The 26647-nt window shown below is 36.7% G+C and overlaps 2 protein-coding genes across 2 annotated transcripts in view; one reads left to right on the top strand and one right to left on the bottom strand.

Annotated features, from left to right (window-relative positions):
• Positions 1-26647, bottom strand: part of LOC106088180 (neurogenic protein mastermind) — a 347773-nt gene that overhangs the window by 309896 nt on the left and 11230 nt on the right. The window lies entirely within an intron of this gene.
• Positions 5497-7467, top strand: LOC106088182 (uncharacterized). Its single transcript, XM_013253572.2, has 2 exons — positions 5497-7232; positions 7290-7467. The coding sequence occupies exons 1-2, from the start codon at positions 5499-5501 to the stop codon at positions 7455-7457; spliced, it is 1902 nt and encodes a 633-aa protein (XP_013109026.2). The 5' UTR covers positions 5497-5498; the 3' UTR covers positions 7458-7467.

Here is a 26647-nt window from a genome sequence, read left to right as displayed (position 1 = left end):
GAATGACTTGTTTTTGTGGCAAACGAGCCGTTTTGCCCTTATAAATTGTAAAGGAACAAGTTCTTTGAATGACAAATAGAAAAACACCAGTCATAGAAAAACACCACCTCCGAAATTTCAGGCAAATCGAGTAACAATTGCGCCCTACAGAGGACCAAAAGTGAAAATGTGAAATCGGTTTATATGGCAGCTATATCAGGTTATATACCGATTTAGATCATATTTGGAACAGTTGTTGGAAGTAATACCAAAACCGCATATGCAAAATTTTAACCATATTGGATAAGAATTACGCCCTCTAGAAGCCCAAGAAGTCTAATCGGGAGATCGGTTTATATGGCGTCTATATCAGGATATGAACTGATTTAGACCATAATTGACACACTCGTTGAAACTCAAAAAATAACACTTAATGCAAAATTTCGGTCAAATCGGATAAGAACTGCACTTTCTAGAAGCTCAAGAAGTCAAGACCCAAAATCGGGTTATATGGCAGCTATATCAGGCTAAGGACCGATTTAAACCATACATAGCACAGTCATAACAAAACAAGTTATGTAAAATTTCAGCCAAATCGGATAGGAATTCTAGTCATACCAGAACACTTTATGCAAAATTTCAGCCCAATCGGGTGAGAATTGTGTCCTCTAGAAGTCAAGACCCAAGGTCGGTATATATGGCAGCTATATCAGATTATTAACCGATTTATATCATACCTGGCACAGCTGTCGGAAGTACTACAAAAACATCACGTTCAAAATTTCAGCTAAATTAGATAAGAATTGCGCCCTCTAGAAGCTCAAGAATTCAAGATCCAAGATCGCTTTATATGGCAGCTATATCAAAAAATGGACCGGTTTGGCCCATTTACAATCCCAACCGACCTACACTAATATGAAGTATTTGTTCAAAATTTCAAGCACCAAGCTTTATTCCTTCGAAAGTTTGCGTGCTTTCGACAGTCGGACGGACATGGCTAGATCGACCTAAAATGTCATGACGATCAAGAATATCTATACTTTATGGGGTCTTCGACGCATATTTCGAGGTGTTACAAACGGAATGATAAAGTTAGTATACCCCTTTCCTATGATGGTGGGTATAAACAAATTTAATTCAGTACTTAAAAATTGTTTCGTACTACGTACGTTTCTAAAGTGATTATTGGGAAAACTTTTTCAAACTGTCTGAATTTTTTCATAAGACAACATTTGAAGAAAATTTCTCGACTCGGGGGAAAACTGATCTACTCCGACTTCCACTACCTCAGCCCTGGTTAAGACCCACAATAAGCGCGTGGTGTATAGTCTTGATCGGATTATATCTTAATGTAGCCCTTATATAAATCGATACTCAGATTAAAGGCCTTAGGCCCATAAAAATCTAATTTATTGCTCGATTTTGTTGAATTTGACACAGTGAGCTGTGTTTTGCTCTTTGAAGTTCGTGCTAAATATAGTTTAGATTTGATAATTTTTGAGTTTATCACCCATATAGACACATCGAAGGTCTTTCGTCTAAAATTGGCCTATTTAATACCCAATTTTGCTGAAATTTGGTACAGTGATCTATGTTTATCCCCTCCACATCTTCCCTGAATATAGCACAGATAGAACAATATTTGGACATAGCTGCCGTATATATCGGTCTACGAATAACGGTCCAGAAGACATATAAAATTCATTTACTACCCGATGTCACAGGAACTTGGAACAGTGAATTGAGGCGAGTTTGGTTCAGAATAGAGCATATTTTTATATAGCAATACTATGTGTTAATTACATATTTTCGCGGATTTTTGCGACATGTTCGGCCCGACCGAACTTAGAGTTTTTAATTAATCTCCCACAGGAGAGGGATATGGGCTGATTGACCATGAGAACGAAAATCAGTAGAATGAAAGGTGTATTATTGATTAGAGAAAAAAAATGCCAGACACACGGCCGGATCAGCAACAGAAACAATTTCTTTTCTGTAATTCAATAAAATTCTTTCTCATGGTCAATCAGCCTGTATCTTTCCCCTTTGCGAGATTAATGGAAAATAGATGAAAACAACCAGCCCAACCGGCAAACTTAACGTCTTTTTATGTAATATTGTGTATTTCTAAATATATAATAAATGTAAAAAAAGAAATTTTAGTCGGCTTGAAGGGAATTTGTTAGGTATTTTGAAAAATTTTGGACGGAAAAATTCTTTTGTAGTGGCAACACTGCTACAAAGCAGCACAAACACCAGATGCGAATTGTTTTCCAAGAAGCAGTGTTGCCACTGTTAATATTTTTCAAACAAAATTCATTAACGCAAAACAAATAATTACGAAGAACCGAATTCGTATTGTGTTCAGCTATAAACATGTTTGTAATCATAGTGCTGTGGTGGTTATATGTATGGATGTGGGGTTACCTATGCTGCTTTGAGATAACGTTTCGTATTTTGTTCTTTCATCTCTCCATTATAATGGTGGTGAGTCGTTGGGTGTTCAGCAACAGCATACGAACAGTTCTCTTAAGCAGTGTTGCCACGACAACATTTTTACCGAGCAATCAAATTGATAAACTTCAATGTATAGAACGGAATTTAGTTTTGTGTTCAGCTGAAAATATTTATGTATGTGGTGTTGTATGTAAGTGTGTGCATATGTAGAAGTAGGTATGAATTCATGTGCCGAACTACAATACGAATGCCTTATGATAAATTTTAGTGAAGAAGGTAAGATTAAACAGAAGAGGAACGTGCGACTTAAAAATGTATCCATACAATCATATTTACCGTGAATATTCCACTAAGGAACAGGGGATTCTTTACTCATTTTAATGAGTGCAGTCCGATTAAAGTTTAAGCTCAATAATAAGAAGCCTTCTTTTTATACCCACCACCATAGGAAGGGGGTTATACTAATCCGCCCGTCTGTCGAATTCACTATAGCGTTTGAACGAATAAAGATATCCGCTTAAAAGTTTACACAGATACTTCTTATCGATGTAGATCGTTGGGGATCGTAAATGGGCCATATCGGTTCAGATTTGGATATAGCCCCCATATAAACTGATCCCCAGTTTTGACTTCTTGAGTCCATAAAAGCCTCAATTTTCACCCGATTTGGCTGAAACTTGGCAAAAGGACTTCCCTTCTGACTTTCAACATCAGTGCCGAGTATGATCCGAATCGGTCAATAAACTGGTATACTCCTCATATAAGCCGATTCCCGGATTTGACTTCTTGAGTCCCTAAAACCCTCAGTTTTTAGCCGATTCGGCTAAAACTTGGCACAAGGCCTTCTGATTTGACTTCCAACATCAGTGTCGAGTATGATCCGAATCGGTCAGTAAGATGGTATGTGGGTATACCAAAACCGATTCACTCATATGACTTATTGAAACTCTAGAAGCCTCAATTTTCAGCAGATTTGGCTAAAACTTGGCAACATCAGTATGATCCGTTTAATAAACTGGTATACCCACTATATAAACCGATTACCGGATTTGACTTCTTGAGCCCCTAGAAGCCCCAATTTTCATCCAATTTGACTGAAATTTGGCAGAAAGTCTTCTGTTACGACTTCCAACATTAATAACAAGTATGATCCGAATCGGTCAATATACTGGTATACCCACCATATAAACCAATTACCGGATTTGACTTCTTGAGCATATAAAGACCTCGATTTTCAATAGATTTCGCTGAAATTTGGCACAAAGACTTGGATTCTGATTTCCAATATCAGTGCGGAGTATAATTCGAATCGCTCAATAAGGTTAGGTTATGTTAGGTAAGAGTGCCAGTCCTTTACAGACTCACTTAGACAATTTTAAGTCAACTGTGATGCCAAAGTAGCGACAGACCGAGGGTGGGTGTCTAACCCACGACCCTTGCGCTGGTAATCCAAGCATGTTACCAACTCGGCTATCGGGGCGCCAATCGGTTAATAAACTGATTTATCCCCTATATAAACCTATTCCCTGATTTGACTTACTGAGCCCCTAGAAGCCTCAATTTGAACCCGATTTGGCTGAAACTTATCACAAGGACTTCTTATCTGACTTCCAACTTCATTGCCGAGTATGATCAAAATCGGTCAATAAACTGGTATACTCCCCCTATAAGCCTGTGAAAAACACAAAGAAGCAACAGCGAAAGCGCAAAAGACGAAACAGAAATACTTTGCTTAAGCAAACAGTTAAAGCAACCAAAGAGAGCCATAACAACACAAATGAAATTGAATTGCTTGTCGTTCTAACATACAGTGGGTAATGTTTACGTTTTTGTTGTTGTTTTAACGAAAGCGATAAAAAAGAAACAGAATAATTTTGCTTTAGCACACAGTAAAAGCAATCAACAAAGCCAGCCATAGCAACACAAAACGATTTGAATTGCTTGACGGCCAGCATGTAGATGTGTTGTTTTGGGTTTTTGTTGCTTTAGCTTTGCTTTTTCGCTTAGGCAAGCAAAAGCAAATACACACACGCATCGAACCATAAATTCCGTAATTATAAACCTTCGATCAACGTCATTATTCCAAGATTTCGGTGTCTCTGTGAGTCTCGTCGTATTCTGTGGAAAATGGGGTTTCATCAAATGTTATCAATGTTTAACCTAACAACTTTCGTAACTTTGTCTTCTTGGTTTGGCTCGAGGTCATCGAACAATTTACAAAAACAGGTGTTGGTGTCTTATATAATTGTTTTATTTGTAATTTTTAATTTTCTTTGAAAAAGTGTAGAGAATTTTCCTATTGGACTAGCAAAAAAATTTTTCCCACAAACAAATGTCATATATTTACCAACTCTCCAATTTTACATTATTTGGCACAGGGCCTGTGAACAATACAAAAGCAAGAGCTAAAGCGAAATAGAAGATACAGTAGAACTTATGGCTACTGAATACCAAAATCCATAACTCTTATGTTATTTACTTTCAACATAACAATTTTCGTGGGAAAGGTTTATAGAATTCCATTGCTTCATTACCATAAAACTGTTCACCACACTCAAATGTCATACTTTTGCCAACCCTGCAAATTTTATATCACTTGGCACATGGCCTGTGAAAAATACATAAAAGCAACAGCGAAAGCGCAAAAGAAGAAACAGAAATACTTTGCTTAAGCAAACAGTTAAAGCAACCAAAGAGAGCCATAACAACACGAATGAAATTGAATTGCTTGTCGTTCTAACATACAGTGGGTAATGTTTACGTTTTTGTTGTTGTTTTAACGAAAGCGATAAAGAAGAAACAGAATAATTTTACTTTAGCACACAGTTAAAGCAACCAACAAAGAGAGCCATAGCAACACAAAACGAGTTGAATTGCTTGACGGCCAGCATGTAGATGTTGTTGTTTTGGGTTTTTGTTGCTTTAGCTTTGCTTTTTCGCTTAGGCAAGCAAAAGCAAATACACACACGCATCGAAAGCAACAGCGAATTGGGTAAATTTTTTACTGGCTATTCAGTTTTCTGTTGATCTTTGAGCTGAACGTACCTTTTTGTTTATGGAACATGGCGCCGCGTGTGAATAAAATAACCATTAGAAAATATTTTAATATAGAAAATAATCAAGCTGCTTGCAAACTGTGCACACATACATTGAAAGCTGATAGGCTTTTTAATTTAAAGACGCATATAATAAAGGTGCATAATATAAAAGAGGAAAATTTTGCAAAAGAGAAGAGCAGTAGTGTCAACCACAAGCACCATAGTAAAATTAAAAATAGAAACCAAATGTTCAGAATCGAAATAAGTAAAAAGCAGCTATTTCGCTCTTACATCGGCTTGGTAATCGAAGACAGCATTCGCTTGGATATTTTGAATTCGGAAAATTTACAAAATATCCTAAATCCCATATTCCAGGGACTTGGTCGAAGAACCGGAAAGTTTTATAGGCTTAACAGCAGCAATATCGAAAAACACGTGGAACACGTGGCAGCCAGCATAAGGGAGGCTTTAAAAAATGAGCTTAAACCTAGACTTTTGTCGCTTAAAATCGATAGTGCCACACAATTGTCGCCCAACATGTTTGCCATAAGTGCTCAGTTTATACAGGATAGCGAAATTCAAACCCGCGTACTGGGAATGATTGAATTAAAAGATGCCGACGCTAGTATTACCAGCAAACTAGCAGCGGAAATACTAAAGACTTTAGCAAAATTTGAAATCAATTTGAGCCAGTTACACTGCATTACTTCGAACAATGGAGCAAACATGGTGTTGCCACATTGTGGCATTTTTGTAGATGACCATGATGATGAGGCGGAAGCTGGAAATGAAATTTATATGATGAATCTTAAAATGTCTGAAGATTTTTCAGCCATAAACTTGGGCGAAATGCAAATTTGTCCCAGTGCCGCTTACACCGCGCAGCTTTGTGTGCTAGATGTGACCAAGGATGTGGAGATAAAAAAATTCATAATTAGTTGTCGCAACTTGACCAGGTTCATTAAGAATCCTTTAAATGGTTATGAGGCAATGTTTGAGCTTAAAAGCCTTGCCCTACCTCAGCTGGACTGTGCTACGAGATGGGGATCTACCTATAAAATGATACAGACACTTAAAAATGCCAAAGATGTTTTGGCTGAAATTGAAAACTCCTTGCAGTATAATTTCTGGGACTATGTTGAGGCATATTGTCTTTCCTTTGAGCCTCTGCAGAACACCATAATCAAATTCCAAACCGAACAACTACACTATGGTGATTTTTATGCCGAATGGTTAAAGTGCAAGATATGCACCAACAAATTGCTGCAAAAAATTGACAAACCATTTGTTAAAAAAATAGCCGGCACACTTTTACACAGCATGGAGATTAGGCAAACACAGCTTTTGGATAATGACAACTTAATTTCTTGCCTTTATCTTGATCCACGTTTTCACCACACCTTAACTGCGACACAAAAACAAGATGCGGCTATGCATCTCAACAAACTTTATGAACGAATAAAACCTATGGTTATACCCAATGAAGAAAGCCGCACAAAATTCCCATCTGTAACAATGCATACTGAAGACTTGGTCCAGGAGGATGAAGATGATTTGCTAAATGCATATCTAACTCAAAATTTGAAGCCCACAGGCGATAATTGCCCGGATGTTTATAGCAAACTATTAAACCTTCAGCTGCCGTTTCTACGTGCAGGCTCTAATGTTCTAAAGTTTTGGAGAGATAAGCAGTATACCGAACCAGAGTTATATGATTTAAGCGAGATATGTTTTGCAGTTCCCGCAGGATCAACTCAGGTAAAAGACAAAATATTACAAAATCCCTGTTTATTGGAAAACACAATTTTATTCTAGGCGACTCTAGAAGGTGCCCTTTCCTCTCTCAAACACATAGTGGCCGGAAACCGAAATCAAATTAATCACGACACTCTTGAGAACATATTGCTGGTGAAGTTGAATACTTCATTTATAGATAAAGCAATCGACACTCTGCCATTATTTGCAGACGATCAATTGGATTAAATACGTGTACATATCCTAATGCTGGCAACATTTGTGAGGTACTATGCCATATAAAACTTCTCTTCAAAGAGATCTAGCTCTGCGGCACACCGTTCGGACTCGGCTTATAAAAAGGAGGCCCCTTATCTTTGAGCTTAAACTTGAATCGGACTGCACTCATTGATATGTGAGAAGTTTGCCCCTGTTCCTTAGTGGAACGTTCATATGGACAAAATTTGCAATTTACATACAGTCTGGAAAAATGTAAAAATGTGTAAAAATGTCTAAAACAAATATAGCATGTAGGCTGGCTCTCTTCCTATGTATTTAAAGTTTAATTTATGTAAATGAAGTTCTTTTTTATTTAACAAATAATTTATGTAAATAAAAAACTTTTATTTTTAAAAAATAAACTTATTAAATGTAAATGTATACTATTGGGTTGCCCAAAAAGTATGCGGATTTTTCATATAGTCGGCGTTGACAAATTTTTTCACAGCTTGTGACTCTGTAATTGCATTCTTTCTTCTGTCAGTTATCAGCTGTTACTTTTAGCTTGCTTTAGAAAAAAGTGTAAAAAAAGTATATTTGATTAAAGTTCATTCTAAGTTTTATTAAAAATGCATTTACTTTCTTTTAAAAAATCCGCAATTACTTTTTGGGCAACCCAAAAATTTCTTCATTACCTTTTGTTACTCAACGAAGTATTGATCTGAGACTAGGGTGATCGGGTTGGTTTTTGAAAACCGGTTTTCCGGTTTCTTTGACCGATTTTACTAATCGGTTTTTTAAAAATTACCATTTTCCGGTTTTTGATAAATCGGTTTTTTGGCAAAAATAACCGGTTTCTGAGTAATGATAAATGTCTAACCATATTTAGTGATAAATATCACTTTTATTTCATAGGAATTTTATCGTTTGAAAATTATACCTAGTGGTTTGTCTTTTAGACGAAATGCCAATTCATATTCAGGAAACTCTGTGTGAAAATACATCTACCGAAAAATCAATTGAAAATAGAGATCTATCAAATGAACTAACACCGACTGCATCTAGAGCATTTTTCTCTCCTCAAGTCATCTCTAATTTGCCTAACTCACCTATCCCACCCAACCTGAAAGTGGTTGTACCTAAACGCACTATATTTGCTGCCCGATTTGCTGCTGCTGAGACGACAGAAGAAGATATCCTATCTTAAAAGCAAAACCAACACTGCCACTAATATAACATTCTACAAATTTCAATATGCGGAAAGACAAAGTAAGGCCTCTTAGAATTATTGTTCCTGAAGAAATTTTTGAAACTATTGTTAATCCTTCTTTCTCCCTGATACTTCTTGTTCCTAGATCTGATATAATTTATCTACCTAATAATCAATAAAAAATCTTATTTCTATACCATCTGTTGATACCTTTCATCTAGTTTATCAAAATGTTAGAGGTTTAAACACTAAATTATCAGCCTTATATATGTTGAGAGGTACGATTTTAGTTACAATGTTATATCACTGAAACCTGGCTTCAAAGTAAAATTTATTACCGAAATTTTTTGTCAAAAGTTTCAAATATTTAGATATGATCATGTAGATAGTCCCAAAAGAAGAGGCGGTGGTGTATTGCTAGCAGATTCTGAATTACCTAGTGAAGAAATTTTCTTTCCCTCACCGGTTGATATTGCAATTGTCGCTGTTAAGATCCGTCTTAGATATTTATTCATATTTATAAACTGTTCATATTTTCCTCCGTCTTCAAGCGTTGAAACGTACATGAAACACATTTCATGTATGTATTCTACATGCCTTCCAGTCTGCAAGGTCAAACGATATATTAATCACTCTTGGTGACTTTAATCTGCCAGATATTATATGGATTAAGAGTCTTAATATTAATGATTTGTTACCCACTGAAATGAACGAGAGTACTGAAAAATGCATTGGCCCGTTAATAAGTTTTGGTCTGTCTCAAATAAATAAGGTGTGCAACTCATGAGGAAGACTCCTTGACCTCATATTCATACGTCATCCCCGCGATATATTGCTTTTTCCTTTTGACCCCATTACCCGTCCAGAGGATAAATATCACCCAACTATAAACCCTCAGGTCCCTCTAGCACTGACTTTGAGTTTTCGCCCGAATAACTGTCAAAATGCACTTAAAAAAAAAACCTTTGGGAAATGACTACCAACTTTTTTCAAATAAGCAGTAGTAAGTTCTGGATATAAATCCGTGCAAGACAGAAGTAGTTCTTTTCAGTAGGAGATACAAGTTGCCTACAGTGGAACCTGTCTCCTTGGCTGGAGAGAATGTTCCATTTACAGAAAACGCAAAATACCTGGGTGTTTTGGTTGACAGGAAACTGAACTTCAAATCCAATATTTTCGGAAAGGGCAAGGAAGACCACACACTTGCCCCATACAACTGCAAGAGAGCCATTGGCAAAAGTTGGGGATTTAGACCGCGTGTCATGCATTGGGTATATACTGCAGTTGTCAGACCTATTATGCTATATGGTGTTGTGAACTGGTGGACGGTTATGTATACGTTACCACTGGTTGATACACACCCAGGTGGGTGGGGGCCGGTGCTATGGCTATACAAATACTTGTGGGTGTTTCGGATAAGCGCTTTATCTCTATTCTTATCTCATAAATATTTCCATGCCCATATCTTGTCTCTTATTCTGATCTGGGGATCACATCTTTTCTTTTTATACCCACCACCTTAGAATGGGGGTTTACCAATCTAGTCATTCCGTTTGTAACACCTCGAAATATTTGTTCAAGACCCCATTAATTACATAAATTTTTGATCGTCTCGACGCTCTGAATCGATCTAGCCATGTCCGACCGTCCGTTCGTCTGTCGAAATCACAATAGCGGTCGAACAGGTAGAGCTAGCGGCTTGAAATTTTGCACAGATACTTTATATTAATGAAGTTCATTGGGGATTGCAAATGGACCATATAGGTTCAGTTTTAGATATAGCTCCCATATAAATCGATCTCCCGATTTGACTTATTGCGCTCTTACAAGCCGCAATTTTGTGGTCCGTTATGACTTCGAACAACTGCGCCAAGTAGGGTCTAAATCGGGTTTTAACCTGATATAGCTCCCATATAAACCGATCTCCCGATGTGACTTCTTGAGCCCGCAATTTTGTCCAATTTGGCTGAAATTTTGCATGTAGTGTTCCGTTATGATTTCCAACAACTGTGTCATGTACGGTCCGAATCGGTCAAAAACCTCATATAGCTCCCATATTAACCAATCTTCCGATTTGAACTATTGAGCCCTTACAAGCCGCAATTTTTGTCCGGTTTGGCTGAAATTTTGCATGTGGTGGTTGTGGTCCGTTATGACTTCGAACAACTGTGCCAAGTACGGTCTAAATCGGTCTATAACCTGGTATTGCACCCACATAAATCAATCTCCCGATTTGACCTCTCTTGAGTCCTTGCAAGACACAATTTTTGTCCGATTTGGCTGAAATCGTGGTGTTCTGTTAAGACTTCCAACAATTGTGCCAAGTACGGTCCAAATCGGTCTATAACCTGATATAGCTACCATATATACCAATCTCCCGATTTGACTTCTTGAGCCCTTGCAAGCCGCAATTTTTGTCTGATTTTGCTGAAATTTTGCATGCGATGTTCTGTTACGACTTCCAACAACTGTGCCAAATACGGTCCTAATCAGTTTATAACCTGATATAGCTCCCATGTAAACCGTTCTTTCGATCATCCTTGTTCGCTTCCTAGAAGCTTTAACTTTTGCTGGTTTGACAGAAGTTTGGTATGTATATAGAATAAAATAATGCCCTTCAACTTAATTTTTTTTTTGTATAAATTTTTAGCAGAATCCATGGTGGTGGGTTCCCAAGATTCGCTCTGACCGCACGCTTTTACTTGTTCTTGAGGTATTACAATGGACCAAGCTGGCCCACGAGTGAACTCACCTTTATGGTGGGGCACACATTCAACCTAAACTTTGGAGTGTAATTTTTCCCATATACTACTAGGCTGCATATACTACAAGGCTGCAGAGCATGATTGTTAACGCAACTAGGGGTAACATTGTATTGTCAAAGCACTGGAAGCGAGCTGGGGTAATCTTACCACTGCTACGGCTCCTTGTTATCACAGTGATACTTGCAAGACTTGAACGCATGCGACTTGACTTGAACGCAACGCGGTTCTGGCTTATGTGAACGATGTGGTGATACTAGGCTTAGTGCTTATTTATAGAATGTGACTTTTCTTCAACTACGTAGCTTTAAGCTGGTGATGACAAATAAAGTTTGTCGTCATACCCTAGGCAGGTAAACAAAGTCACGAGAATGCAAAACAATTCGAAGCGTGGATTTAAGAAAAAATTCATAAATTTTTCAAGCCATGCATGCACTAGGATTGATACATATTTAACAGATATAAATTCTTATACATACTGAGAGTAATGCTTACCAACTTAAAAATCATTGGAACAAATACTGCTGATTTACATTTTTTTTGTTTTTCATTGTTCTTTGAAATATTTTAAAATAGGTACCTATAAACTGTTTTTTTCTGTTTTAACTGCAAAAAGTTCAACTTTTATTTGCATTTATTTCATTTCATTTATTTCACAGCCATCGTCACCATCTTCATCAACACTAGCGTAGTAGCAAAGCACAGACAGCTTTTTTTCGATTTACTGATGAAGCATGAGTGAGCAAAGAGCTGATGGCCGACTGCCTTCACTCAGCTTTCTGCTGCACACTGCAAACAGCACCCGACAACTTTTTAGATAAAAACGGATCTTTCTTAAAACTTTGAACAGGCATTCAGCATTTGTTAGGCTGACAACTTTTATCCACTGTATTTTTATGGTTTCTTTCTCTTCTCATGTGAGGGGACTTTTTGCTTTGTTGTTGTTGTTTTTTTTCTACCCCAGAATTGTACACAACATTCTAGTACAAGTTAATGGTTGTTGGATATTTAATGAAATTCAAGTGAATGCACATTAAAATGGGTGGTTTTTGAATAAACAAAGGTTGAGGCGGGTAGGTAAAAAGTTCAAAAGAATGAAAGCCTTTCTAAAGAGAAAATTTTCTCTAAAGACAAAATTTCCATGAATTTTTCTCTAATGACGAAATTTCCGTGAAATTTTCTCTAAAGATAAAATTTCGATGAAATTTTCTCTAGAGGCAAAATTTCGATGAAATTTTCTCTAAAGACGAAATTTCCGTGAAATTTTCTCAAAACACAAAATTTCCATGAAATTTTCTTTAAAGACAAAATTTCCATAAAATTTTCTCTAAAGACAAAATTTCCATGAAATTTTTTCTAACGACAAAATTTCCATGAAATTTTCTCTAAAGACAAAATTTCAATGAAATTTTCTCTAGAGACAAAATTTCCATGAAATTTTCTCTAAAGACAAAATTTCCATGAAATTTTCTCTAAAGACAAAATTTCCATAAAATTTTCTCTAAAGACAAAATTTCCATGAAATTTTCTCTAAAGACAAAATTTCCATGAAATTTTCTCTACAGACAAAATTTCCATGAAATTTTCTATAAAGACAAAATTTTCATGAAATTTTCTCCAAAGACAAAATTTCTATGAAATTTTCTCTGAAGACAAAATTTCTATCAAATTTTCTCTAGAGGCAAAATTTCGATGAAATTTTCTCTAAAGACGAAATTTCCGTGAAATTTTCTCTAAAGACAAAATTTCCATGAAATTTTCTCTAAAAACGAAATTTCCGTGAAATTTTCTTTAAAGACGAAATTTTCTCCCAAGACAAAATTTCCATGAAATTTTCTCTAAAGACAAAATTTTCATGAAAGTTTCTCTAAAGACAAAATTTCTATGAAATTTTCTCTAAAGACAAAATTTCCAGAGAAATTTTCTGTTAAGACAAAATTTCCATGAAATTTTCTCTAACGACAAAATTTCCATGAAATTTTCTCTAAAGACGAAATTTCGATGAAATTTTCTCTAAAGACAAAATTTCCATGAAATTTTCTCTAAAGACAAAATTTCCAAGAAATTTACTCTAAAGACAAAATTTCCATGAAATTTTCTCTAAACACAAAATTTCCATGAAATTTTCTCTAAAGACAAAGTTTCCATGAAATTTTCTCTAAAGACAAAATTTCCAAGAAATTTACTCTAAAGACAAAATTTCCATGAAATTTTCTCTAAAGACAAAATTTCCATGAAATTTTCTCTAAAGACAAAATTTCCATGAAATTTTCTCTAAAGACAAAATTTCCATGAAATTTTCTCCAAAGACAAAATTTCCATGAAATTTTCTCCAAAGACAAAATTTCCATGAAATTTTCTCTAAAGACAAAATTTCCATGAAATTTTCTCTAAAAACGAAATTTCCGTGAAATTTTCTTTAAAGACGAAATTTTCTCCCAAGACAAAATTTCCATGAAATTTTCTCTAAAGACAAAATTTTCATGAAATTTTCTCTAAAGACAAAATTTCTATGAAATTTTCTCTAAAGACAAAATTTCCAGAGAAATTTTCTGTTAAGACAAAATTTCCATGAAATTTTCTCTAAAGACAAAATTTCTATGAAATTTTCTCTAAAGACAAAATTTCCATAAAATTTTCTCTAAAGACAAAATTTCCATAAAATTTTCTCTATAGACAAAATTTCCATGAAATTTTCTCTAAAGACAAAATTTCCATGAAATTTTCTCTAAAGACGAAATTTCCGTGAAATTTTCTCTAAAGACAAAATTTCTATGAAATTTTTTCTAAAGACGAAATTTCCGTGAAATTTTCTTTAAAGGCAAAATTTTCATGAAATTTTTTCTGAAGACAAAATTTCCATGAAATTTTCTCTAACGACAAAATTTCCATGAAATTTTCTCTAACGACAAAATTTCCATGAAATTTTCTCTAAACACGAAATTTCGATGAAATTTTCTCTAAAGACAATATTTGCATGAAATTTTCTCCAAAGACAAAATTTTTAGGAAATTTCCTTGAAATCTTCTCTTAAGACAAAATGGCCTCCAATAGTTTAGCTGGCAAACCATCGGCTCCCACTGCCTTATTATTTTTCATTGTTTCCCTTATTAGACCCACTCTTATACACATATTTAATATCATTTTACAGTGTTTTTGCTGTTTGCATTTAAGTATATAATATACGAGTATATTTGTCAGTACATAGTTCGTTTGCTTTAGCAGTACAAAAAAAAATTACACAACTTTTTAAATTATTAAAGTATGTAGTCCTGGAAAGTATTCAAGTATTTTAACACCAAGTTGAAGGTGAAAGAATTGAGGACAGGTAGTCACATATTTCACACAGAAAGCTTTTGAATGATGTATTAAAATTTTAAAAAAATTTAGAAAACATTTCGTATAACAAAAAAAATTGACTTTAGAGAAAATTTCGTGGAATCTTTGTCTTTGTCTTTAGAGAAAATTTCACGAAAATTTTGTCTTTGGAGAAAATTTCATGGAAATTTTGTCTTTAGAGAAAATTTCATGGAAATTTTGTCCTAGAAAAAATGTCATGGAAATTTTGTCTTCAGAGAAAATTTCATGGAAATTTTGTCTTTATAGAAAATTTCATGGAAATTTTGTCTTTAGAGAAAATTTCATGGAAATTTTGTCTTTAGAGAAAATTTCATAGAAATTTTGTCTTTAGAGAACATTTCATGGAAATTTTGTCTTTAGAGAAAATTTCATGGAAATTTTGTCTTTATAGAAAATTTCATGGAAATTTTGTCTTTAGAGAAAATTTCATGGAAATTTTGTGTTTAGAGAAAATTTCATGGAAATTTTGTCTTTAGAGAAAATTTCATGGAAATTTTGTCTTTAGAGAAAATTTCATGGAAATTTTGTCTTTAGAGATAATTTCATGGAAATTTTGCCTTTAGAGAAAATTTCATGGAAATTTTGTCTTTAGAGAGAATTTCATGGAAATTTTGTCTTTAGAGAAAATTTCATGGAAATTTTGTCTTTATAGATATTTTCATCAAAATTTTTGTCTTTATAGAAAATTTCATGGAAATTTTGTCTTTAGAGAAAATTTCATTGAAATTTTGTCTTTCGAAAAAATTTCATGGAAATGTTATCTTAAGAGAAAATTTCATTGAAATTTCTTAGAAAATTTATTTTTCCAACTATGTTTGGTGAGTGTGTTTAACTATATCCACAAGCCTTTACAGTTTGTATGTAGTTGAAGGCACGAAGAGATTGTGTATGCTCTGTGATGCCAGATGACTTTCAATTAGATTTATGCTGCCCTCTTTTATCCAATTTCCCCATACTATCTATCACTTCCCACAAAGCAAGTGGATCGATAACTGCTACTGCATATGTCTGATGTAAATTGATTAAATATTGATTTATTGCAATTGCCATACTGCAATGACCATACGAGGGAAGAGAAAGTGAAAGACAGAGAAAGAGAAAGACGGGTTGGAAATGTGTGAAAACGAACTTTCATCAACTAGGTTAGGTTAGGTTAGGTAAGAGTGGCGGTCCTTTACAGCCTCACTTGGACAATTTGAAGTCCATAGTGATACCACAGTAGCCACAGACCAAGGCATCTGGTGGGAATCGAACCCAGATGATCAATTAAACACTTCATACCAAATTTCGTGCGAATCGGTTAAAAATTGGGGCAACAACGATCATTTAAGAAAAAAAAAACTAGCTATACATGTTGTAGGGAAGCCATTCTTAAAGCTGAACTTAGTTTCACCATAGTCCGATTCGGACTATAATCGAATTGAATTTTGGAGACCATTGTGAAAATTTCAGCCCATTTGAATAAAAATTGCGTCCTTTTGGGGGTTCAAGAAGTAAAATAGGGAAAAGGGTCGATATTGGAGCTGTATCAGGCTCTGGGCCGATTCAGACCATATTTGATACGTAAGTTGAAGGTCATGGAAGAAGACGTCAGCGCAATCGGATAATTACTGCGCCCTCTAAAGTCTAAAGAAGTCAAGATCCCAGATCGGTTTATATGGCAGCTATATTAGGTTATGAACCGATTTCTACCATACTAAGCACAGTTGTTGGAAACCATAACACGTCATGCTAAATTTCAGCCAAATCGGATAACAATTGCGCCCTCTAGAGGCTTAAGAAGTCAAGACCCCAAATCGGTTTATATGGCAGCTATATCAGGTTATTAACCGATTTCTTCCATACTTGATACAGTTGTTGGCAGTCATAGCAAAAAAATGCATGCCAAATTCGCAGCAAAATCGTATAAGAATTACGCCCTCTATAGGCTCAAGAAGTGATGATTGTAAATCGGTTTATATGGCAGCTATATCATGTTATGGACCGATTTGAACCATACTAAGCACAGATGTTGGTAGTCATATGGAAACACGTTTTACTAAATTTTAGCCAAATCGGATTAGAACTGCGCCCTCTAAAGTCTTAAGAAGTCAAGATCCCAGATAGGTTTATATAGCAGCTATATCAAAACATAGACCGATTTGGACCATATTTGACACAGTTATTGGAAGTCATGACAAAACACTTCATGCCAAATTTCAGCAAAATCGGATAAGAATTGCGCCCTCTATAGGCTCAAGAAGTGAAGATTCAAGATCGGTTTTTATGGCAGATATATCAGGTTATGGACCGATTTAAACCATACTGAGCACATTTGCACTGTGGGTACACCCTAACCTTAACCTAACCATTAAGGCAGAAATGAGGAGCGCCGCATTGTAAAATGCAACTCTGCAAGCAAATGTCAAACAAATAAAAACGTGCTAAGTTCGGCCGAACCGATTTCAAGCAAACTTCTCAGATATTGTGGTAGTCGTCGAGAAAGGTGTTGTACACAATTTTGGGAAGATTGGTCAATAAAACGTTTGCAATGGCTCTAGGAGTGAAAATCGGGCTATATATATATATGAGAGCTATATCTAAATCTGAACCGATTTCTATGAAATTCACCAGCAATGTCGAGAGTCATAAAGAAATCCGTCACGCCAAATTTCGAGAGAATCGGTTAACAAATGACCATTGTATTGCATTATTACTGAAAATCGGACGAACATATATATGGGAGCTATATTCAAATCTGAACCGATTTCAAGAAAACTTTTCATATATTGTGGTAGTCGTCGAGGAAGGCGTTTTACACAATTTTGGGAAGATTGGTCAATAAATACGCTTGCAATGGGTCTAGAAGTAAAAATCGGGCTATATATATATATATGAGAGCTATATCTAAATCTGAACCGATTTCTATGAAATTCACCAACAATGTTGAGAGTGATAAGAAAATCCTTCCTACCAAATTCCCAGAAAATCGGTTAACAAATGACCATTTTATTGCATTATTTCTGCAAATCGGACGAACATATATATGAGAGCTATATCTAAATTTGAACCGATTTCAAGAAAACTTTTCATATATTGTGGTAGTCGTCGAGGAAGGCGTTTTACAAAATTTTGGGAAGATTGGTCAATAAATGCGCTTGCAATGGCTCTAAGAGTGAAAATCGAGCTATATATATATATGAGAGCTATATCTAAATCTGAACCGATTTCTATGAAATTCAAAACTAATGTCGAGAGTCATAAAAAAATCCTTCCTACCAAATTCCCAGAGAATCGGTTACCAAATGACCATTTTATTGCATTATTTCTGCAAATCGGACGAACATATATATGAGAGCTATATCTAAATCTGAACCGATTTCAAGAAAACTTTTCATATATTGTGGTAGACGTCGAGGAAGGCATTGTACACAATTTTGGGAAAATTGGTCAATAAATGCGCTTGCAATGGGTCTAGGAGTAAAAATCGGGCTATATATATACATGAGAGCTATATCTAAATCTGAACCGATTTCTATGAAATTCACCAATAATGTCGAGAGTCATAACAAAATCCTTCCTGCCAAATTTCGAGAGAATCGGTTAACAAATGACCTTTTTATTGCATTATTTCTGCAAATTGGACGAACATATATACGGGAGCTGTATCCAAATCTGAACCGATTTCAAGAAAACTATTCATATATTGTGGTAGCCGTCGAGGAAGGCATTGTACACAATTTTGGGAAGATTGGTCAATAAATGCGCTTGCAATGGGTCTAGGAGTAAAAATCGGGCTATATATATACATGAGAGCTGTATCTAAATCTGAACCGATTTTTATGAAATTCACCAATAATGTCGAGAGTCATAAGAAAATCCTTCCTGCCAAATTTCGAGAGAATCGGTTAACAAATGACCTTTTTATTGCATTATTACTGCATATCGGACGAACATATATATGGGAGCTATATCTAAATCTGAACCGATTTCAAGAAAACTTTTCATATATTGTGGTAGTCGTCGAGGAAGGCGTTTTACACAATTTTGGGAAGATTGGTCAATAAATACGCTTGACATGGCTCTAGGAATAAAAATCGGGCTATATATATAAATGAGAGGTATATCTAAATCTGAACCGATTTCTATGAAATTCACAACTAACGTCGAGAGTCATTAAAAAACCATCCCGCCAAATTTCGAGAAAATCGGTTAACAAATGACCTTTTTATTGCATTATTTCTGCAAATCGAACGAACATATATATGGGAGCTATATCCAAATCTGATCCGATTTTTTCCAATTTCAATAGGCTTCGTCTCTAAGCCGAAAAACATGCCTATACCAAATTCTAAGACGATCGGATGAAAATTTCGACCTGTAGTTTGTACACAAAATAACATGGACAGACAGACAGACGGACATACCTAAATCGAATCAGAAAGTGAGCGCTCAAAGCGCTCATTCTATTTCGCCCTTTATGTTCTGACTTCCAATTCAACGTTTTGAATATCAAGTATGACTTAAATCCATGACCTGATATGCCACCAACATAAAACGTTTTCCACTTTCTGTTAAACATCTAACGAACTCGAGATATTGGTTGCCCAAAAAGTAATTGCGGATTTGTCATATAGTCGGCGTTGACAAATTTTTTCAACGGCTTGTGACTCTGTAATTGCATTCTTTCTTCTGTCAGTTATCAGCTGTTACTTTTAGCTTGCTTTAGAAAAAAAGTGTAAAAAAAGTATATTTGATTAAAGTTCATTCAAAGTTTTATTAAAAATGCATTTTCTTTCTTTTAAAAAATCCGCAATTACTTTTTGGGCAACCCAATATAATTTCGTTATTAACGAATTGCCCTCTCTGTAGCAATAGTTTTTTCTCCAATACACTGCTGGCACTCATTCGTCTATCATCGTCAACCAAATGTTAAATGTTTCACGTTTATAAGAAGGTCATAGATGACTGTTGTACAATTTGTTTTGTTTTGTCACATTTCTTGTGTTTAGATTTGGCTACAGACTTCTGGTGAGAGGGAAAAAATCAACAATGATTCCAATGGCTTGTAGTTGTAGTTTTCTTAATGCCTGTTACTTCCAATGACGAATAAAAAACAAAATGTGCTCTGCTTGTCGCACAATTTTATCATCATCCCCTTTATACTCTACTGGTAAAGCGGCAAAGTGCTGGGTGTTTGTTCTTTGTCTGACAAAGCTGTATCCCCTTTGTTGTCAGAAGACCAATACATGTTTTTAACATTATTGGAATAATTTTCAGCTGTGGGGTGGAAAAATTCAGCCAATTCGTAAAATTTCAGCCAATTCGAGCAAGAATTGCGCCCTTTAGGGTCTCAAGAAGTAAAATACAGAGATCGATTTATATGGGAGCTGTATCAGGCCATAGACCGATTCGGACCATATTTGACAATTATGTTGAAGGTCATGGGAGATGCCGTTGTACAAAATTTCAGCCAAATCGGATAATAATTACGCCCTCTGGAGGCTCAAGAAGTCAAGATCCCAGATCGGTTTATATGGCAGCTATATCAGGTTATGAATCGATTTGAACCATATGTTGCACAGTTGTTAGAAGTCATAACATAACACCTCATGCAAAATTTCAGCCAAATCGGATAAGAAATGCGCCCTCTAGTGCCCCAAGAAGTCAAGATCCAAGATCGGTTTATATGGCAGCTATATCAGGTTATGGATCGATTTGAACAATATGTTGCACAGTTGTTAGAAGTCATAACATAACATTTCATGCAAGATTTCAGCCAAATCGGATAAGAATTGCGCCCTGTAGTGCCTCAAGAAGTCAAGATTCAAGATCGGTTTATATGGCAGCTATATCAGGTTATGGACCGATTTAAAATATACTTAGCACATTTGTTGGAGGTCACATCGAAACACGTTGTACAAAATTTCAGCCAAATCGGTTAGAAATTGCGCCCTCTAGACGTTCTAGAAGTCAAGACCCCAGATAGGTTTGTATGACAGCTATATCAGGTTATGGACCGATTTCAACCATATTCAGCAAAGTTGTTGGAAGTCATAATAAAATACCTCATGTAAAATTTCAGCCAAATCGGAAAAGAATAGCGCCCTCTAGTGGCTCAAGAAGTCAAGATCCAAGATTGGTTCATATGGCAGCTATATCAAAACATGGACCGATATAGCCTATTTACAATCCCCACCGACCTACACTAATAAGAAGTATTTTTGCAAAATTTCAAGCGGCTCGCTTTACTCCTTCGAAAGTTAGCGTGCTTTCGACAGACAGACGGACGAACGGGCTGACAGACGTACGGACGGACGGACATGGCTAGATCGACATAAAGTGTCATGACGATCAAGATTATATATACTTTGTGGGTTCTTAGACGAATATTTCGAGGAGTTCCAAACAGAATGACGAAATTAGTATACACCCCCATCCTATGGTAGAGGGTATACAAATTTTCCAAAATGGCAATAATATATGAATTTGGAATACAAAAGTTCCACCTTTCCTAGCTTAGTTCTAGAAATCTAGTCGAAAACAAAACGGAAAAGCAAAATTCGGGCGGAGCCGACTATACCATACCCTACACCACCGAGTCCCCATACTACTACTCTATGCCGATCTACGATTTGTTTTGTCGATAGAAACGATTAATTTATTTCTTTGCTACTTCATCCTGCTACACGAACCTACCTCGTATGTGATTGCGACTACTCCCCGAATACCTATCGCTGATTCGATCAGATACATACACGGCTTGTCTTTACTATTGGGTTGCCCAAAAAGTAATTGCGGATTTTTTAAAAGAAAGTAAATGCATTTTTAATAAAACTTAGAATGAACTTTAATCGAATATACTTTTTTTACACTTTTTTTCTAAAGCAAGCTAAAAGTAACAGCTGATAACTGACAGAAGAAAGAATGCAATTACAGAGTCACAAGCCGTTGAAAAAATTTGTCAACGCCGACTATATGAAAAATCCGCAATTACTTTTTCGGCAACCCATAGTATACCCATAATAACTCCGCTAATGACCCAGCAAACCAATTGCTACGAAATCTGTGCGAACTTGGGATGATTTCTACCGACTTCGGATGCGAAATCGAAACGAAACGTCGAAGTTTCGGAGAGAAATCGAAACGAATTCGTTCCGGTTTCGGAACGAAATCTGAAAAAAAAACCTTGGGAAATTCCGGTTTCGGAACGAAATCTGAAAAAAAAACCTTGGGAAATTCGGAAAGGGAAATTTCTTGGCGAAACTTCGTAAAGAATTTTGAACGATTTCGGAAGTAATTTCGTATAGAAGTCGGATTTTCTATCCGAAACTTCGTAAAGAATTCTGAACAATTTTGGAAGTATTTTCGCATTGAAATCGGACGTACCTTTCACGGAGGCCATTTTATTTCCACTCCTATGGATCTTTCTAGCTTTCTTTAAATGGCTATGACAGAACATTTGTTCCACTAGCCGAACGTAAAATAGCGTTCCAAGCGCCTCGATCTTCTGCGCTCATTTTATAATCTCTGACACCAAGTATCAAGGTGTCTCCCACCAATTGATCTTTTCATTGGGCTTCTGGTCGTCCCGGTTTGCGGGCACTACCGTGTTTGCCTTCATATGACTTCTATGCTGGAGCTTCTTTATCCATTCTGACAACATGACCTAGCCATCGCAGCCGTTTTATTTCTTTTATTCATACAGCTCGTGGTTCATACGACGCCTATATTCCCCATTAAAGCAAATTACTCCATCTACTTTACGAAGAATCTTTCTCTCAAATACTCCAAGCACTGCATTCTCATCTGCTTTCACAAGTACTCATGCTTCAGAACCATATAACAACACTGGTAGAATCAGTGTCTTGTGTAGTGTAATCTTCGCTTGTCGAGAGGTGGCCTTGTTTCTAAACTGCTTACTTAGTCCAAAGTAGCATCTGTTTGCCAGTATTATTCTTCACCTTATCTAAAAACTGGTGTCATTCGTTTCGGTTACAGCGGTGCCAAGGTAGATAAAACTGCTGACTGTCTCAAAGTTGTGGTTTCCAATTTTCTCCATTTTCTTTATCTGCTCGGTTGTGCAAGGCGTATTGGGAATTGACACCATCCATTTCGTTTTATCTCCACTTACTGCCAGACACATTTTCACTGACTCTCTTTCGATTTTTTCAAAGGCTGCAGTTACTTCTCCCGGTGAGCGACCTATGATAACGATGTCGTCGGCAGAGGCGAGTATCATGTGTTCTCTTATGTTTATCGTGCTATATCTATTCACATCTGCATCTTGTATAATCTTCTCCAGCAGGATATTAAAGAGATCACACGATAGGCTGTCTCTGTCTCCTTGTCTGAAACCTCCTTTGGTATTAAATGGTTCCGAGAGATTCTTTTCTATTCTTACTGAGGAACGAGTATCAGCAAGTGTCATCTTGCAGAGTCTTATCAATTTTGAAGGGATACCAAACTCAGACATGGCTTGATATACTTTTGAATGTAAAGGGGTATCGAAAGCGGCTGTGTAGTCAACAAAGAGATTGTAGGTGTTGATTTGTCCTTCTCGGGTCTTTTCCAGGATTTGGCGCAGTGTGAATATCTGGTCTAGGATGGATTTACCAGGTCTAAAGCCGCATTGATGGGGCTCAACTATCTCATTGACTTTAGGTTTTAATCTTTCACACAGTACGCTCAAGAGTATCTTCTATGCGATGGGGAGTAGACTTATTCCTCTGTAGTTGGCATATTCCGTCTCGCCTCCTTTCTTGTGTACGGGACGTAATATGCTGAGGATCCAATCACCGGGTATGCGTTCTTCTAAGCAGATTGCACAGACAAGCTGATGCATACGCCTTATCAGCGTGTCGCCTCCAGTCTTAAATAGTTCAGCGGGTAATCCGTCGGGTCCTGCTGCCTTGTGGTTCTTCAGTCGGGTCACACCTACTTGGACCTCATTCTGATTAGGAGGTAAACATTCTATCAGGGATTGGTTCTGCGGTATCCTCATTGCCGCCATCATCGGACCCTAGGTTAGGTTTAAGTGGCAGTCTGCCATCATACTCACTTAGACGTTTTCGTCCATTGTGATGCCACAGGAACAGCATAAGGAAGATGCCTTCTAGTTCCTACCGTTGAACCATTCAGATGGCTTTAAAAAGCCCAACAACTTGCGAATGTTCATGACCGCTAAATCAGACAGGTTCTCAAAGAAATGAGAACCTAAAGTGGAACTCCTTCTAATTGCTAGTGTAGGACACACACACAGAAGGTGTTCTGTAGTCTCTCCTTCTTCGATGTCCTCACAGCTTCTGCAAAAGTCGTTGCTGGCAACCTTCAGTCTGTCAGCATGTTTTTCGATTAGACAGTGACCTGTCATGACGGACACAATGACTGACTAGACTCAGTTCTAACCAATGACAGCAAAGCAGTAGACCTCTTCAAATCTAGATTAGGCCAAATAGTTTTGGAATGTCTCCTCTTTGTGATCATCTATCATTCGTTGGTCTGAAAACTTAGCTTACAACGTCGGACACTAGCAGTTGTGTAAAATTTTCTTTCCATATCCTCAGCATGCTATCTGTGTCAGTTACCAGATTTCCTTCTTTGTCTCTGGAGGAGGATGTGCCTGGACCAAAGCCATCGGTTTGATGTTTAATTCTTTGGTTGAATTTCCGGACTTTATTCTGACTCCTGTACCATTCGCTCACACTCATGTCTTTTCATTTCATTTTTCTTTCTGCGGAATAGACGTTTCTCCTCTCACCTTTTCTCCCAATACCTCTTCTTCACCTCTTCTTGCTACTGATGACAGGGTTGCTCTATAAGCCGCATTCTTGGCTTCAGTAGCATCTCGACATTCTGGGTCGTACCATGAGTTTCTTGGCGGAGGCTTCCGTAACAAATACGGATTTCGCGGCATTTCTCAGGGAGTGGGCAATGGTTTGCCACTGCCCCTTTATATCACAAGGAGTGCTTTCATCAAGCAGTTGGGTCAGTCGGATGGAGTATGCCGTTGCCATCTGTTGTGTTTGCAGCTTTTCAATGTCCAGTTTCCGTGCAGTGTCAGATCGTACTTGCCTCGCCATGTTCAAACGGGTGCGAACCTTTGCTGCAACAAGGTAATGATCTGAATCTATATTCGCTCCACTGATCGAGCGTACATCTAAACACGCTGGATGAATGCCTCCCTTTTATCACAACGTGATCAATTTGGTTTCTCGTGTTTTGGTCGGATGACAGCCATGTGGCTTTGTGAATTTTTATACCCTACACCACTACTGTGGTATAGGGTATTATAACTTTGTGCATTTGATTGCAACGCTTATAAGGATAAGTATACCGATCGGCTTAGAATCACTTCCTGATTCCATTTAGCTATGTCCGTCTGTCTCTTCATGTATTCTTGTGATCAAGTTACATGACGCATTTATGGTCCGATTGTCATGAAATTTTGTAGAAGTCTCTTTTTTTGCCCAAGAACCAATGCTATTGATTTTGAACAAAATCGGTTCAGATTTATGTATAGCTCCCATATATATCTTTCATCTGATATGGAGTTTTAAGGCTATAGAAGCCACAGTTTTTATCCGATCTTTACAAAAGTTAGCATGTGATGTTTTATTCAACGTCTCAATACGTGCGCAAAATTTCATTAAAATCGGTTCAATTTTAGATATATTGGGTTGCCCAAAAAGTAATTGCGGATTTTTTAAAAGAAAGTAAATGCATTTTTAATAAAACTTAGAATGAACTTTAATCAAATATACTTTTTTTATACTTTTTTTCTAAAGCAAACTAAAAGTATAACTGACAGAAGAAAGAATGCAATTACAGAGTCACAAGCTGTGAAAAAAATTTGTCAACGCCGACTATATGAAAAATCCGCAATTACTTTTTGGGCAACCCAATAGCTCCCATATTTATCTTTCATCCGATATGGCTTTTTAAGGTTGTGGTTCTATTCAATATTCAATAGGTATGCAAAATAAAAGTCTGACTAGATTTTATCATAGGTTCCATGTATTGGGAGTAGAAGGTATGTTACGGTGGTGTAGCGTATAATATAGTCGGCCCCGCCCGCCTTTTGCCTTTCCTTACTGGTTTTATGTAGAAATCTGGTGCTACTAACTACCATGTTCTTTGCCGCGGCGCAAAGGCTATCAGCCTCAACCCATACACGAATGTTGGACCAAAGATGTCTTCCTTCCCTATTTTTGCATTAAAATCTCCCAGAACATGGGTGGGACAGCAGTCATATTCTCTCTCTGGGCGCTCGTAGAAAATAAACTTGTTCTACTTGTCTTTGTCTCCGTCAGGGCATGGATACAAATAAGGCTGATGTTGAAGAATTTGGCTTTTATGCGGATTGGGGCTAGCCTCTCATCCACCGAAGTAAAGCTGGAAATAAGGTGTTTCAATTTTCGACTAACCACAAATCCACAGCCAAATTCATGCCTCGTGTTATGGCAGCTATAGTATAGTTCGTCACCGTTTGGTGTTATTGTGACGACATTCCCAGGTCATCGCACTTTCTGTAAGGCCTTGTACTTCTCCAATACATCCACCAGAGCGTATACCTCACCTTCTCTATATAAAGTGCGGACATTCCAGCTGCAGATCCGCAAATCATGGTCCTTTTTTCGTTTGTGTGGGTCTTCAAAGTTAGGGAGGTCCGTTTTTAATATTCTTCTGTTTCTCATAGCTCATGGCTCATGGTATCTCCAGGGCGGGTTACTGACTCGTCTTCCATGCCATCGGGGCATGGACACAAATAAGGCTGATGTTGAAGAATTTGGCTGTTATGCGGATTGTGGCTAGCCTCTCATCCACCGGATTAAAGTTTCAGACAAGGTGTTTCAATCCCCGACTAACCACAAATCCACAGCCAAATTCATTCCCCGTGTTATGGCAGC

The sequence above is a fragment of the Stomoxys calcitrans genome, chromosome 5, assembly GCF_963082655.1.
Source record: "Stomoxys calcitrans chromosome 5, idStoCalc2.1, whole genome shotgun sequence".
Taxonomy (NCBI): domain Eukaryota; kingdom Metazoa; phylum Arthropoda; class Insecta; order Diptera; family Muscidae; genus Stomoxys; species Stomoxys calcitrans.
Note: the sequence above shows the minus strand (reverse complement) of the source record. Positions and strands in the feature narration are given on the sequence as shown.